This window comes from Enhydra lutris, unplaced genomic scaffold, assembly GCF_002288905.1.
Source record: "Enhydra lutris kenyoni isolate GAN:26980312 unplaced genomic scaffold, ASM228890v2 scaffoldscaffold5, whole genome shotgun sequence".
In the NCBI taxonomy this organism is placed as follows: domain Eukaryota; kingdom Metazoa; phylum Chordata; class Mammalia; order Carnivora; family Mustelidae; genus Enhydra; species Enhydra lutris.
Window position 1 is genome coordinate 4968125 of NW_019154089.1, and position 16880 is coordinate 4985004.

Sequence of the window (16880 nt, forward strand, 5' to 3'; positions counted from 1 at the left end):
CAAAGGGGAGCATGCAGGAAGCGCTCACTGTGTAGTTATTAACAGTGATGGAAAAACCTGCAATGGAGGCTGAAAGGACTCCCTAGTCTGGCCCTAGTTTGACCACCAGCGATCCCCTGGGTAACCTGGAGAAAAGAACCTTCCATCTCTCACCCCAGTTTCCTAGGTATGAGGTTCAGGACCCAGACAAATAATCTCAAGGGTCCTGCCAGCAGTGAACCCTAGGCTTACGAGGCTCAGAGCCCCTGACCCCCATTGGCCAGTTTGTCATCCCTGTTAACCCAGTGTCTAGCACACTGCTTAGCCCAGGATAGGCAAGCAATATGGTATACCGGTTGCCTCAGTCTCTGTGCTTTGGCAACGGAGCATTTAACTTGGTGTTTTATTCAGCAAACCTCAGACATCAAACCTAGCCAACCCAAGCAAAAGAGCCCTACTAAGAAGAGTCCTAGGGGTTTCTTGTGCAGTCCATGATTCTGAAGACTAGAGAACCAGCCTTGGAATATAGGGGATATGGGGCATGGATATCAGAACCACAGCTGAAGGCAGGCCTATGAAAGAGTTAGGGCAGGCTACCCACTGGCTCCCGGCCACACCTTCCACCACTGGGCACTGGCCCATCCAGGTTGTTGCCACAACACATGTATACTCTGAATTATCACCAGCTCAGAGCCTAAGTGCCAAGTGGGGCATGCAATTGACCCCATTTAAGTCACATGGCCATACCCCAATTGCCAGGAGTGGAGAGGGAGGTGTTCATGCATTCAAATTCCTCCCTAGGAAGGCTCTTGAGGAGCAAGGCAGCCAAGAAATGACAAACAGTCACTCCAGTGACCCTGTTCCCCTGAACAGACAGATTCTTTCTTCCAGGAATTTAGAAAAGACACTGCAGTAGGTTGAATAGTGGCTCCCCAAGAGATATGTCCACCGAGAAACTCAGAAGTGAACTTATCTGGAATAAGGTTCTTTGCAGCTAGAATTAAGGTAAGGATTTCAAGATGAAATCATCCTGGACTAGGGTGGGCCCTAAATCCAAGGTCAAGGGTCCCTATAAGCAAGAGAAAAGAAGACACAGAAACACAAAGAAGGAGGCGGCAGAGACAGATGTGGTGCAGCTACAAATTAAGGAAGGCCAAGGATTACCAGGAGTCACCAGAAGCTACAAGAAGCACAGAACGCACTCTCCCTCAGAGCCTCCAAAAAGAGGCAACCGTTTTGCAGCCTTGATACCACACTTCCATCCTCCTAAAGATCAAATGTCTGCTGTTTGAGGGCCCTAGTTTGGGGTGACTTAGTACCACAGTCTGAGGAATATAATACAGGGGCCCGGCAATGTCAAATCAAGACCGGTGGGAGTGCACTGGAGCCTCAGAGAAGTGGAGTGAGGATGCCAGGGCTCCAGCAGGCTCACACAAATGCCAGCACCTTTGTGTTCCTTGAAATGCCTAGTATCACCCAACAATTTCCCTTTCTTGCTTAACCAGATTAAATCCACTCTTGGTGACTTGTAACAAACCTAAAGCTCCTCTATCTGAGCGTGTATAGCCTTCTCTCCAGGTTGGGAGTACATGTAAAGCACTGCAGTGGGGAAGGCAGGGCTGGGTAGACCCCATTAAGCCAGAAAACCAGCACTGGACAAGCAGCCAAGGCGGGCTCTGCCTCCAGACAACAGTCCTGTAGAAAGGGGATAGTGTCCCAGGCAGAGACCGCTCTGAGGACAGCAGGGACCAGACCTGAGGCAATCGCCCAGGTATCATGGGGAGGAGACTGAAACTTTACTAAAAGGTGTTCATTTTGTTTTTAACCTCCCCACCCCCATAATCTGGGGCTGTTCCTTAGTGAATGTTTCCCCCTAGGTACAAAGTTGGGTGTGTCTGGGTTCTACTGCTCCAAAGTGAGCACTGGTGACCAGAGAAAAGTGACTGCTGACAGGCAGAGTGGAAACCTTCTACTGTAAGAGGTGCGTTTATGTCACTAAAGAGCACTTTTCTCTGCCCTCTGCTCTATGACCCTCATCTGGCCACTCTCTGTCTTTGGATAGGGTTTTCCAGGGTTTCTGAGGGCGCTGCCTCTGCCAACCATTCATCGGCGCTGCGTTACAATATAACCCTTCCAAGTTTCCCTCATTTCCCTCATTCAACATCATTTCACATCACACTCAACAGGAGAGACTTCCGCCCCATTTTACAGATGGGAAAAGCGAAGTCAAATCTCTTGGCCAAAGCGACGCGGCCAGGCAGCAGCGGGAGAGAGGAAGCGAACCCAGGCTTCCAGCCGGCTGCAGGTTTCCGCAACTTGCTGCGCAGCTCACACTTGCCGGCCCGCGCCCCGCCTCCCCGTTCCACCCCAGCGAGGGGCGCCGGGCCCGCCCCCGGAGGAGCGTGCCTCGGCAGCTAATCGCCGGGCGCCCCCGCCTCCGTTTCACCGCCTGGAGACACCCACGCCGGCTTAGCCCGGAGACCGCTCCCCCGGCCGCGCGACGCCGCGGATTGGCCCGCGGTAATTACGGGCACGCTCCGGGAGGGGGGAGGGGCCGGGCGGCCCCCCGCGAGCATAAATTATGCAAATACCCGGGCGCCGCACGGGGCTGACCTGCCGCCTCGCTCCATTCACGGGGGCTGCCGCGGGGGCGGAGGTGGCAAGGGAGGGGGGCGCCCATTGTTGGGGCGGGTACTTAAGGGGTCCTGAGGCCGGTCGTGTGCCACACTCGGTACTCACACGAGCTGATCTGCTCGCCGGCGAGATCACTGGGGAGACCCGCCGGGAGCGTGGCCCCTGCAGACGAGGCAAGGAGGTGAAGCCAAACTCCAGGTGCGCCCCCGCGCCTCTCCCGGCCTTCGCGCCCGCAGCGGCCACAGGGTAGGCCCGGGCCATTTGGAACGTAAGTGCGCCCCGGCGACCCTGCCCTCAGCCAGGGCTCCCGTCCTCCAGGAACCCTCTTACCTGCCCATTGGTCCCACGCCACGCAACGATGCCAGCCCCACTGGAGACCTGCCTCTCGGACCTCGACTGCACCAGCAGTAGCAGCTGCAGCGGCGGCGGCGACCTATCCGGCTTCCTCACCGACGAGGAAGACTGTGCCAGGCTCCAACCACCAGCTTCTGCCTCGGGGACGCCCGTGCCAGTGCGCAGGGGCGCTCCCGGGGTTCCTGCAGCCTCGGATACTCCCCGGGCGCAGGACGACGAGCAGGAGCGGCGGCGGCGCAGGGGCCGGGCGCGTGTGCGCTCCGAGGCGCTTCTGCACTCGCTGCGCAGGAGCCGGCGTGTCAAGGCCAATGACCGCGAGCGCAACCGCATGCACAACTTGAACGCGGCGCTCGACGCGCTGCGCAGCGTGCTGCCCTCCTTCCCCGACGACACCAAGCTCACCAAGATCGAGACGCTACGCTTCGCCTATAACTACATCTGGGCTCTGGCGGAGACTCTGCGCCTAGCCGACCAGGGACTGCCCGGGGGCGGTGCCCGGGAGCGCCTCCTGTCTCCGCAGTGCGCCCCCTGCCTGGCCGGGCCCCCGAGCCCCTCCAGCGACGCCGAGTCCTGGGGCTCCGGTGCCGCCGCCTCCCCCTGCGCCGCCGCCGCCTCGCCACTGTCTGACCCCAGTAGCCCCGCCGCCTCGGAAGACTTCGCCTACGGCCCCGGCGACCCCCTTTTCTCCTTCCCCGGCCTGCCCAAAGACTTGCTCCACACGACGCCCTGTTACATCCCTTACCACTAGGCTCTTTAGAAACACCGTTACCTTCCCCCTCCCTCAGGCAACAGGCCGTAGATGGAGCCCCAGCTGCAGTCTCAGGTCCCCCAGTCCGGGCGGAGGGAGGAAGCAGGAGCTTTAAAGGGACGGGAGATACCTGAGCCGCTTGTTAGGTCGCTGCACCCTCGCCGAGGCTGCCCCTTGGTCTGTTTCTCCAGCCCTCAGCCCCCGGCCCCTCCTGCCCGCCCTTAGACGGCCTTTCCTTTTGCACTTTCTGAACTCCACAAAACCTCCTTTGTGGCTGGCTCAGAGCTGACCCCAGCCACCACTTCAGTGTGATTTAGAAAGGGGACAGATCAGTCCCTGAAGACGAGGTGAAAAGTCAATTTTACAATTTGTAGAACTCTAATGAAGAAAAACGAGCATGAAAATTCGGTTTGAGCCGGCTGACAATACAATGAAAAGGCTTAAAAAGGAGAGACAAGGAGTGGGCTTCATGCATTATGGATCCCGACCCCCACCACGGCAGGCTTGCTCTAGGAAAAACCGGAGACTTGCGTAGCTATTCAGGCACCGGGCTGGGAAGTACTTTAATTTATTCAAGATGCTTCTTTCATATGAAAATGTATTTTTGTACATAAAGAGTTTATTCTATTATGATGAGCTATCAAAGTTTACATTTTTGTACTGCAGATGTTTTGTGTAAATAAAAACCAAGTTAAAAAAAAATAAGTCACCAAGTTTCTCGCCTAATGTTGGTGTCTCTCTGAGGCTTTCTTCCCTCCCCCCGCAGCTCAACCACTAAAGTGAAACACTATCCTTACCCACCTCCAAATCTTCCAGGCCCTTTTCAAAAACAATTAAAAAAAAATAAAATGCACCTGATTTCCACCAAGAAACGGATAAAGACAGACCGGGGCATTTGGGATCCATCATTTCCTTTCACCTTATAAACACAAGGGAGATCTTTCAGGCTCCCCGTAAGCCAATTAAGACTTTTTAGTGGGGAATTAGCCCCGGATACACAGCTACCTGTAGAGGTAGGGGCGGTGGGAGACTCTTTCTTTTGAGGAACTCCACATCAGCTGGCTCTGTGTTTCAAAGAGAGGGGATTAAAAAAGATCAATACAGTGTGACCACTGGCTAGGAAGTCCCAGTGACAGGTGGGCCCAGGCTGGGCAAGCAGAAGGGTCCACTCTTATAACAGCCTATTTAGAGGGAGAAATTGATTTGTAAACAATGCCTCCAAATCGTTGTCCATTGAAGCTAGGATCTCCCTGGCTGTGAGGTGTGGGATGAATTATGCTGGTGTGGTATCCCTGGATGGGATGTGCACCTGCTTAAAATTGTGAGTTGGGTGCCTGCATACACATACCCCACATTTACCCCCCAACACATGTTGTGCCCACAATGAGGGGGAGGGGTGGGGAATAGGGAGACATTCGGTGGGCTCTGTTCTGGCTTGCCCAGCCAGTCTTCAAGGGCAACAGCCAAAGCTTTCATTTGCTGCCAGAGAAATCAGCCGCCCAAACTCAATGGGGATTTTTCTGACTGCAGTGTGTTTGTTGTCTGACAAGTAGCTAACAGCATTGGCCACGAGGAGCTTTTGTTTTAAATTTCAGGATGTGGAGGACTACAAGAGATACTTCCTAAAATGCTGTTGCTGTCTGTTCCCACAGCTCACAAGTTACCGCACATGAGCACCAAGATTCCCCCCCCCACTGGGTTGCCCCTTTCCATGAATTTAATTACTGAGAAGCAGGAGTTCAGGAAAATACTATGGTCTCATGTTATAGAAATTGTATCTGTTTAGGAGGTGCATAAAAACCGAGGGTCAAAAGTAAAGCCACAAACAGCATTTTCCACTTGTGCAAGCATTTTCCCCCCTAACATATGTCCTGACAAGTGGGATCCACAGACTCATACGCAGGGTCTCCAGCAGGCATCCCCAAAGCCCAGCCACCAGCAAGGAGCCCTCTTTCAGATAAAAAAGCTCCTTTACAGAAGGTTCTGGAAAACGGGGTGCCTGCTCTAACTGCCCACAGAGCAGACAAAGAATCCTCCAAGAAAAGCTTCAGAAGTTGTGAGGGCTCAGAATGGAGTTGTTTCTGCTAAAAGCTCTAAGGAAGAAGTTGTGTCTCTTGAATGACCCTGCCTGGGGCCCCACTCTATTGTCTGTCTCAGAATTAATTCACCCTACTAGCTTTGCATTTTCCTATAGCAAAAGACACAAATGGTCTGCATCAGATTTTCTGCTTTCCTGTGCACAGGATGTTTGGGAGTGACTCCTTTCAGCCCCAGACTGCAGGAAGGGCAGGTCTCCTATGGAGACTCTGAGCAGCCACGGGATAGGTGAACATATCTGGGCCAGAGGATGAGAACAGCTAATTATGTTTATCATTGTCCAAAATCCGTGGGAAAACCAGCAGCAAACAGACACCCCGAAATTCCCAAGGCATCCTGGAGCTCACAGCTGCAACAGGACCTTTGTCTCCTCTAACAGGACATAGCCAGCACCGAAAACGAGAAACATCACTACACCCTAGACTGTAGAAGGGCGAACCATATGCCCAACTTTGTTGCCAAAATAGGCTCATAACTTAAGGTACAGGGCCCAGAACACCTTCCATCTCAAGAAACATCTTTCACAACATCAGCTGCAGGGGCGGAGGGGGGGGGTCTCCACCCCTGCCAGTTAATATGGTTCTTCTAAAGAAGAAAGCTTATATGTATAGCCCTTGGAGCTCTCAAGTAGAAGAAAAGGAAGATTTAAAATGCCTATCCCTAGCTCAGGGGCCTCTTTCTTCCTGCAGCAGACTTTCATTCATCCACAGGCATCTGGGAAGATGGGCTGGGGGTTACTAAAATATTCTAATCCATTATAGAGCATAGAACTTCCTGCTGACAGCCATGATTCACTTCTTCAACAGAACCTTCCACCAAGGAATCAGCAGGTGCTTAGGAAGGCGTATTCATTCTCCACCTTGATCTCTCCATTTGTTTCTGTCCTGCTATAATGTATATTTGTACACACTGCATCCAACCCTCCACAAACCAGGCCAGGAAAGACTAGCATGCCCAGGAAATGCAGGATTTCCCTCTTATCTCTAATCACTGTTTGTCAAGCCCCTGTTGTGTGCTGAGCATCATTCCAGGCACCACGGTGAGCAAGACACCCCAAAAGGAGCTCCCCAAAAGGAGCTCAGAGTCTCACAGGGAAAGACAGAATAAACTCCTAAGAGACTGTGGTAAATGCTAAGGAGCAGAACACAAGATCATGTAAAATAAGGGGAAGAGGGAATGCAGGGTTCAGGGGAGTTTGCTCTTATAGAAAAGATGGTCAGGAGGGCGCTGGGTGTCTCAGCCAGTTAAGCATCCAGCTTTTGATCTCTGCTCAGGCCTGGATCTCAGAGTTAAGAGTTCAAGCCCTGCACGGAGCCTACTTGAAAATTAAAAAAAAAAAAAAAAAAAATTTAAAAAGAAAAAAAAAAGAAAAGATGGTCAGGGAAGGGCTTTTAATGAGATGACATCTGAGTAGAGGCTCGGAAGACAGAGAAAAGGAACAAGCCATGGCATTATCCATTGGGCAGCGTCCCAAGAAGAAGACGCCACAAGGAGAAAACCCTTGCTGTGCATGGTGCAGAGAAGGACAACAAGGAGACCAATGTGACAGGCACAGACGGGGGTGGGCAACGAGGGAGACAGATGGGGGGCAATGGAAGCCATTATTCTTTTCCTTAAGGTTAAGGTTGAAAGCAGAGGAGTGATGTGCACTGACCTGTATTTTTTAAAGTCACACTGGTTGTTACACAGATAGCAGAGGTCAGGGACCAGGACAGAAGCAGGCACCCAACTAAGCCTCTGTACATTCGTCCTGGGGGGGAAAAATAAAGGCTTATAGTGGTAGAAAGGTGAAGAATGGTCAGAACCGGGACAACTTCCAGAGCAGCCAACAATATGATTTGCCTTGGGTTATGAAAGAAAGAGAGAAATCAAGGATTGCCTTTAAGAACTGGGGTCAGGAGTAAGGAACACACAGAACCCATCTCTAAAAGCCCTTGACAAATGGTTAATTTTGCTGAAACTGCTCATTTAGCACCAAAAGCCAAGATGGAAACATGAGTTGCGGTGTCCAAAAGATTAAAGACAGATTGCTGCTCAAAAGAACCATAATGTCTTCTGGGCTCAAGGCCTAAAAATAAGGCCTTGGAGATTTGCAATGGGGTAAGGGAGAGGGGCAACCAAGGTCACAGACAATATCCTCACCACCAATATCATCATAGCCATCATCATCCTAGCTAGCACTTACACAGCACTGATTCGGTGTTCTACGTAGTTGCTAAAAACATGACATATATTCATCCATTTAATTCTCACAACTTGTGAGGTCAGTGATATCAAGATTTCCATTTTACAGATGAGGGAACTTGAGGCACAGAGAAGTCAAATAATTTTCCTGAGATCACACAGCTAGTAAGTCATGAAACTGGGGTTTGAACCTGGGCAATCGGGCCCCGGTGAGCCTGCTGCTTGTTAGTTTGTCTCAGAAGGAATGCAAATTAAAGCATCATGGGCCACAGGTTTAGTTTTCTGAAGCCCAGAATGATCCAGGGGCAAGCCAGGGCCTTTGGCTGAATGAGGAAAAGCACTGTTCCTCCCACCCTGCCTGGTATACCAGGCCTGTGCCAGGGTGCACAGCAGGGTACAGAGTTCCCCTTGCCCCTCCCGTGGGGGCTGTGCACAGAGCACAATCGTAAGAGCACAACTAGTCGCCCTGCCTAGAGGCAAGGATGGTCACCTGAATGTGCCTTGTGCTAACTGAAGTAGAGACAGCCTGCAGAGTGTGTGGGTGAGTTTTCTGGCAAGAGCTGGGGTGTTACTGCTTCAGTTGGCAAAACCAGCAGAGCTTAGAACCTGGTGGCCTCCTCCGGTGAAAACGCGGTTTCTTGGGACGCCTGGGTGGCTCAGTTGGTTGGACGACTGCCTTCAGCTCAGGTCATGATCCCGGAGTTCCGGGATCGAGTCCCGCATCGGGCTCCCGGCTCCATGGGGAGTCTGCTTCTCCCTCTGACCTTCTCGCTCATGCTCTCTCTCACTGTCTCTCTCTCAAATAAATAAATAAAATCTTTAAAAAAAAAAAAATGCAGTTTCTTCATCATTGCTACGGGGTGAGAAAGTCCCCACACATCTCACCAAGGCCTGGGCTTCCTTTAGAAAATCTTTTTGGAATTGCTCTAACTTAGGCCAAACAAGGAATCAAGGCCCCAGAGCTCCACATGGAAGAGCCTGAGGGTGAAGACTGGAGCCTGGAAGGTGCTTTTGCCGACTTGCACCCACTGCCTGTGTAACCCAGAGGCCAAAGCCAAGGTACGTGTAACATTAGGAGCGGTCACCTCCTGGGCACAGCTCAGAACAAGCACCTCGCTCCAGCACTGAGCTTACCTATGGCCCATTGGGCTGGCGTCCCGGAGCCTCGGGAGGCAGGATGCAAAAATTGGATGTTGGAGTTTCAGATGGCTGAGCTTATGCCTTCCTTTCTAGCAGCAGTTAGACGCCAGTCCTGGCTGCCTGCTGAAGTCATGCCCTTGTCAGAGAAGCCCACTGTGCCATCGACCAACACATCTTTCTCCATCCTGGAGAGTAAAGGACAACGTTGCACCCAGCTTATGCCAAGGTGGTCTCAGGTCACTGAAATACAAGCAGAAGGACACCACTTCTTTGTCACCTCAGATTTTATCTTTGCTTAACCTAAAGAATTCCACTTAGCCCCTGATAATATTCTGTTTGGCTCTGTTAGGATAAACTCACTGGGCACCTGGGTGGCTCAGTTGGTTAAACGGCCAACTCTTGATTTTGGCTCAGGTCATGATCACAGGGTCGTGGGGTCGAGCCCTGCATGGGGCTCCATGCTCAGCGGGAAGTCTGCTTGAAGATTCCTTCCTCTTCTGTCCCTCCCCTCACTTTTGTGTGTGCATGCTCTCTGTCCTCTCTCAATTGAATAAATCATTTATTTATTAATTTGAGAGAGAGTGCATGTGGTAGGGGGACAGACAGAGGGAGAGAGAGACCCAAGCAGACTCCACACTTAGCACAGAACCCAACACAGGGCTCCATCTCACAACCCTGAGATCACAACCTGAGCCAAAACCAAGAGTCAGACACTTAACTGAGTACGCCACCCACATGCCCCAATGAATAAATAAATCTTTTTTTTAAGAAAAATTTTATTTATTTATTTGACAGAGATCACAAGTAGGCAGAGAGGCAGGCAGAGAGAGAGAGCGGAGAAAGCAGGCTGAGCAGAGAGCCCAATGCGGGGCTCGATCCCAGGACCCTGAGATCATGACCTGAGCCGAAGGCAGTGGCTTTAACCCACTGAGCCACCCAGGTGCCCCCCAATAAATCTTTTTTTTTTTAAAGGATAAACTCCCCCCAGTACAACCTGGACACCTACTGTGCACCTAGAACAAGTCCAGAATTATTTTAGATTTCACCTTTTTGGAGCCTGGTTTCAGAAACTGCTGGTCAGGGGCAGCTGGTGGAATTTTGTACTTTTGTGTAAAACACAGAAAGCTGCAAAGAACATCACTCTCAGGCTGAAAATGAGAAAAAGCCATATCACCCACACAGTCATGATTTTTCTTCAGCTAATCAAAAATGTAAGGTCATCAGCCATTAAAACAAAGTGAATTACAAGAGGAGGAGAGACAGTGCATGTGAACAGTTTCCCCTTGGGCAAAGCAAAGGGGGAGAGAAGTGGCTGCCATACAAACAGGTAAGAAGATACTGGCTAAAATTTTAATAAAATCTAAAAGCTAAATGTGGGCAAAATCACTTTGGAAGAGTTTGGCAGTTACTTACAAAGTTAAACATATAGGGAGAGGTACCTGGCTGGCTCAGTCAGTAGAACATGCGATTCTTGATCTTGGGGTTGCGAGTTTGAGTCCCATGTTGGGTGGAGATTACTTTAAAAAAAATGAAATATTTTTTAAAAATAAAAAAATAATAAAGTTAAACATACATTTACTATATGACTCAGCCATCCCATACCTAGGTATTGACCTAAGAGCAATGAAGTCATATGCTTACACAAACACCTTTATACAAATGTTTATATTAACTTAATTTATATCCTCCAAAAACTAAGAAGAGCACAGGTGACCATCAACAGGAAAATGGACAAAGAAACTTGTTATGCAACTGAGAGTAGATAATTGATGCATGCAAGAACATAAATGAATCTCTAGACTGTAATGCTAGGTGGGGGAAAAAAAAAAAGCCAGACTTAAAGTCTAATATTGGGATGCCTGGGAGGCTCAGTTGGTTGAGCATCCAATGCTTGGTTTCTGCTCAGGTCGTGATCTTCGGGTTGTGAGATCAAGCCCCACATCAGGCTCCATGCTCAGTGGGGAGGCTGCTTGAGATTCTCTCTCTCCTTCTCTGCCCCTCTCCCTGTTCTTTTGCTCACTCAAATAAATAATATTTTTTAAAAATAAGGCCACGTGTTGTATGATTCCATGTATATGCATTAGGAAAAAGCAAAATGGTAGGAGTAGAAATTAGACTAGGATTTCCAGGGGCAAGTCGGGAGATGTATTGGAAATAGAGCAAGAGAGATCTTTTGAGGGTGATGGAAATATTCTGTATCATGATTCTGATGACAGTTGCGTAAACTGCCTTCAAAGGGGGAATTTTATTTTATGTAAATTACCTCTCAATAAGACTGACTTAAAATGCAAAAATGATCATGGTGTGAGGTGGAGCTCCTTCCCACAACTGTCACCTGGATATGATACAACAGTTTCAGCTACAAGTACAATGACGACACCCAGACCAGGGGCCCCTAAAGGGCTTTCCAGAACCAGTCCCTGGTGAGATACATACCAGGTATGGTATGTATATTTGGCAACATTTATGCCAATTTAAGCCTGTTATATCTAATAATAAAATACTTAAGGCTTCTATATTGTATGACTTAGGGAGGTTCCCCTTTCCATTGTTCCAATAACTTCTTCTTCTTTTTTTTTTTTTACAAAAATTCTGATCTGAAGTGGATGGAAAGTGGGTTTTTTTTTTTTTTTTTTTTTTTTTAAAGGAAGAAAGAAAAGAAAATGGGGCCATCACCACTTACAGTTTGAGAAGCCCTGCCCTAAGGAACGGTGAAGCAATTTGGAGGACTTCTGCAGCCCTGAACGACTGCACGAGGCAGAGCCACCTGGCCACCTAGAGTGCTCCTCTTGGTGAATGAGAAATACACTTTGTTCTCTAAGCCACCATATCATTGTATGTCTCTGCTGCAGAAGCCAAAGCTTACCGTAGCTGCCAGGGATCACCACAAGGGCATACTCCCTGCTGACTCAGAGCTAAGGCCTTCGTCCCACAAACAGCTAGAAACAAGCTCTCTCCAGGGAGAGCACAGGCTCAAAGCAGGTACAAAAGCGAACACTGCGGCCTTAGTTTTCCTGCCAGAGAGTCTGCATACAAGCAAGGAGGTAAGAGCTAAAGTCCTCACATCCTTGGCAGGGTACAGGCAGGCTGGCAGCAAAGTTGGAATGTGGAACCATTTTAACACCCTGCAAGTGCCCAGCAGGATGTAGCTTTCCCAGGCTGGTGGTGGGAGGGACAGGCTCCCAGGGCAGCAGGGACCATTGAAGACAATGACAGCCGCCCCAGAGGGACGGCTCTTGGGCCTCCCCCTGAGGGGGCCGACATATTGGAGAATGGGTGTTTCTGACTATCAGTGAGGGTGCTCGGGCAATGGAACTCATCAGTCCGGTATTGCCGATTCCCAATAGTTCCCCTCTTTTTGCCTCAGTCTTCTCATCTGTAAAATGGGGAATAAGGACCTTATTACCTATCTCCATCGTAGAATTTTCCAAGGTTTCAATGAGGCATCATTCTGGGCCTGGCTCATTAAAAGAACTTGATAAATGTTAGCTATTGACTGATTCAGCGGCAAGCCAATTACCCTTTGTAATGAGATGATCTCTTTCTTTGATCACCAGATGGTCCCTGTGGTGCTTGAAGGCTGTAGGCCTTAGATACAAACCTGACTAGTGTAACTTGATTCTAACGCAGCCATTTGAGTTTAGGGGCCAATGCTATACTTCAAATGTAAAACTGTGATTACAGTACTTAGGAGGGATATTAAATTAGACTTAGTGATGGTCTGGCGGAAGCCAGATGCAAATCTCACAGCCTGGAAGACCTCTTCATATGGAGCATGGGTCCACGAGTACAGTGCCTTCCAGTTTACAAAGCAATTTCACATCCATCATCTGATATTAGCCTCACGATGTCCAGTGAGGTAGAAGGGATTATTGTATCTATTGCACAGATGAGACAAGGGGCTCAGAGGTTAAGTGGTTCGCCCAAGGTCACAGGGTTAATGAGAGGAGAAGGTGGGGCTCAGAGCCACGTCTGGTTCTAGGCCCATTTCTTTTTCCCAGATACTTCCCTGCCTCTCCAGGCTAGCTGCACCTGACCCCGGGCACACCCCACTTTGCCATCCTTTCTACACCTTGATTCATAATAACCAAGCCAAAGACGAATAATAATGGTGATCTGATTAGGTTGAACTACATAAAACTGCTGATATCCGAACTACAGAAATGGCAATTTCGTATGGTTCAGCCTAGTAACTAACACTTATTTGGATACTTAACACGGGTTAGGCACTAAGCCAAGCATGTTACAATTGCACTGGGGCTTATCTCATCACAAAAGCTCTATGACTTCCATTTTAGAGATGAGGAATCTGAGACCAGGCCTGCAAAATTAATGAGTGATGGGGAGAGGATTTAAATCCAGGCATCTGAGCCCAGAGCACAAGCACTTAACCACTATACTGCCCTATGATTTCTTTCCCCAGCAAGAAAACACAAGTCACTAACAACAAAGACCACATCTTCTTTGACCATGTAGTGCTGCGTGCAACACTTGCTATTCACTAATTCATTCATTCATTCAATAAATTTGAGGACCTACTATGCTTCTTGTTGGGACACAATTTTCCCTAAGTCACAAGCATTTCAAAACATCTTGTACACAGAAGCACTGGCTACTCTTGTTTCCAGATTCTCTTTTCAAAGGTTTATGTATATCAAACAGCCTTGGAAGATAGAGTTAGTGTCTCCCTCTGGGGCAAAGGGCAGACAGAAGGTCCAGGAATAAGAGAATCAGGTTCCCAAAGCTCAGGGCTACTCTCCTGTAACTCGTGTGTGCAGGTGTCAGTTGGCCCTCTTTGCATCACCCTTTGGACTTGGGCTTGGGAAACCATCACAAAGATGCCAATACTCTGGTTACTGCTATTGCTGTGAGTAAGAAACTATCCTTTCTGACCCAAGAGCCTCATATCTTCTACCAGCATGAAACTGGGGCAGGCTAACTGGTTAGTTTGCATAGAGTTCTTGACAGTACTGTGCAAGTGCTGGCCAAATGAATGGATGCATGCCAAAAGCCCTCCGTGGATACAGGCCACTGTGTCTTAACTATTCTAATAACATTTGTCGGGAGCCATGGCTGGCTGCCACTCCGAGAGAGAGAATGCTGCAAGAAAATAGCCAGGAGTGTGGGTCTCTTCTCCTGGGACTGACCACTGGTCTGCAAAACAGCCACATTGACACCAGCATTCATTAAGAATCATCTGTGTACCTCACTCCAATTTCCTAAATGCCACAGTGCCTCCCTAGAAACTCTACATAAGTGCTTAAGGAGTGAAGGTTCCACTCAACTATCAACAAATACTTATTAAGTGCCTACTATGTGCCTGGTTCTGTTCTAGGATTTGGGGAAATGAGACAGACAGGATTCCTGCTCTCCTGGGTTTACCCACTGGTGGGAGAGACAGTCAACACAGAAAACACCAAAGAGTGATAAAAAAAAAAAAAACTCTACAAAAACTTGAAGAGGTAAATGGGCTAACGAGTGAATGGGCCTTTAGAAGTGGTGGTTGGTGGTCTGGGAAGGCTGCTTGGAAGAGGGAACCTCTCAGCTGACAGCTGAGTGCTGAGAACCAGCTGGGCTCAGATCAGGGGGATGAGCTCTCCAAGCAGGGGAAATAAGAGTGGTGTGTTCAAAGGACAGAGGACTCTGTCAAAGGACAGAGATAGGACCGATATGGAGGGAGATCCGCCAAGCAGGAGGTGGCAGAGGCTACAACAGAAAGAGAGACCAGGTCCTGTGGGTCCTAATAAAACTCCACGCATGTTTCCTATCAAAATACCAGTGGCGCAACTGAGCGCTGTCAATCAGAATCCATCAGCCACAAAGGCAAGCATGGCCACACTGAAGAAAGTGCTTGATCCTGCTCCATGAAGTACTTTTGCTCAGCAACTCTGTCATCCATAAGGTGACCACTTGCTGGGAAAAAAAAACAAAATAAAACAAAACAGAAAACCCAAATAACTTAGCACAAATCTCCAGAGAATGGGTATTTAACAAATTAAGCATCCCCTGGGATTTTTTCTTTTTCTTTTTCAAGAGTAGAGCTTCTGTGACACCAGATGAGTTCAGTGCACCTGGGTTCCTACAGAAACCCCTTCCTGGAGATTGCTTGGAGAACAAATATAGCCTCCCCCTGATTACGGGTTACACAAGGACATCACCATGTGAGGGGCGCTGCCAGACATCACAAGAGGGGCTGAGGAAGACCTTGCAGGTACCTGTGGAACCTGGAGTTTTAAAAAGAAGGGTAAGCATTGGGGTAGAAGACCGGGGACCCTTGCAAATGTCCAAGTACCTCCCAGAGCCACCTTTTCTAATGTAGTCAAAGGAAATGTTTTTTTAAAAGGAAACACACAACGGCCAAAGGTACGAATAATCCATTGATAGCAACAACCACCATAACAAACTTCTAAATACTCAAACCCAGGGCAACTACTCAGTAAACAGAGCAGGATCGTGTCATGGAAAAGCTATTATCTGCTGGGAATGGCTGTGAGGACTATGTAGGCACATAAAGCTTAAATAAAATGTTCAGGGGAAGAAGATTACAAACTTGACATAAACATTGATCAAAATGGTGCGAAACCTAGTTATGGGTACAACGATCAAGATTGGAGGAGTGAGAACGGTCAAGAGGAGCTCAAAAACGGTGAGAAGGTAAAGTTACACATTTTATAAGGTTGCTGACTCAACTAAAAATTATAAATGAAAATTGACTTCCAAACTGGAATACGAGTTTTGAGGAAAACAGTTTTTCCAGAACCATCGAGACCTAAAATAATTTCTAGAAGCCCGTTACTCTGGCCAAGCGATACACTTGCAGAGATACTACAAGGCTTACTCGTAATAAAAATGCACACCAGTAGCCTTTAAATGTCCTTAGGCATTCACAGCTTTCTCTCAGCTACAGGCAGCACTTTTAATAAGTCGCCCTGTCCAGATTCCCCTTAATGATATGCTTTCTACATAAAAAAAAAAAAAGGCTTGTGAAACCTAATTCCTCTGACAGAAGCGAGCTCCGGGCTCTGAAGCAGCGAAGATTTCAGATTTCCGCTGGGTCTCCTTGCACCTGCCCTTTCGAGGCACGAGGTTTTGTGTGCAGAAGCCTCCAGGGGTTGAAATTTAGCCCTGTCCGTGTAGCAGGAAGGTCAGCCGAAGTCACTGGGTCCCAAGACACTGGACTTCAATCTCCGACCAAAAACAAAACATCAAAACACTTCCATTCACTAGGACGTGCTTAGCAGCGCGCTGGCATTCACAAATGTAACGGGGCACCGCGTCGCTCGTAGAAGGGGCTCGGCTTAGAAATTCGATTGTTCTTCAGAGATCTGACAACCTCTATCAGATCTGTGTCAGCCGGGCTCCAGCAAACGCTCCAGAGAAAACCAGCCTCCTCCAGGCTGCGCCTGGCTTGCCACCTGATACCTGAATGAAGAGCAGAGCCAGCAAAATCCAAACTCCTTTCAGGACGTCTGCTTCTGTAGGAAATGGTTTTAATTTTCTCAAAAAAAACCATTAATGTGGAAGAAAATTAATTTGTGATTGGCTTTCAAAGATGGATGTTACATACCACTAATCGAAGCAGATGTATTTGACTGGGAAGAAAACCCTTGCTCCGTCTGCCTGTGTATTTCTTAGTACCTTCCCATCCGGGCAGTGCTCTTACTTTATCTTCTTATTATTTGTAATAATGACAATAATTACAACAGCAGCCAGTGCTAACCGAGCATTTACCATGTGCCAAGCG

At 48.6% G+C, this 16880-nt stretch overlaps 1 protein-coding gene across 1 annotated transcript; it reads left to right on the forward strand.

Moving 5' to 3' along the window:
• The first annotated feature begins 2971 nt into the window (after window positions 1-2971).
• Window positions 2972-3715, forward strand: LOC111140754 (neurogenin 1). The gene has a single exon (XM_022492948.1). It carries the CDS (start codon window positions 2972-2974, stop codon window positions 3713-3715), a length of 744 nt encoding a protein of 247 aa, XP_022348656.1.
• Window positions 3716-16880: the final 13165 nt, after the last annotated feature.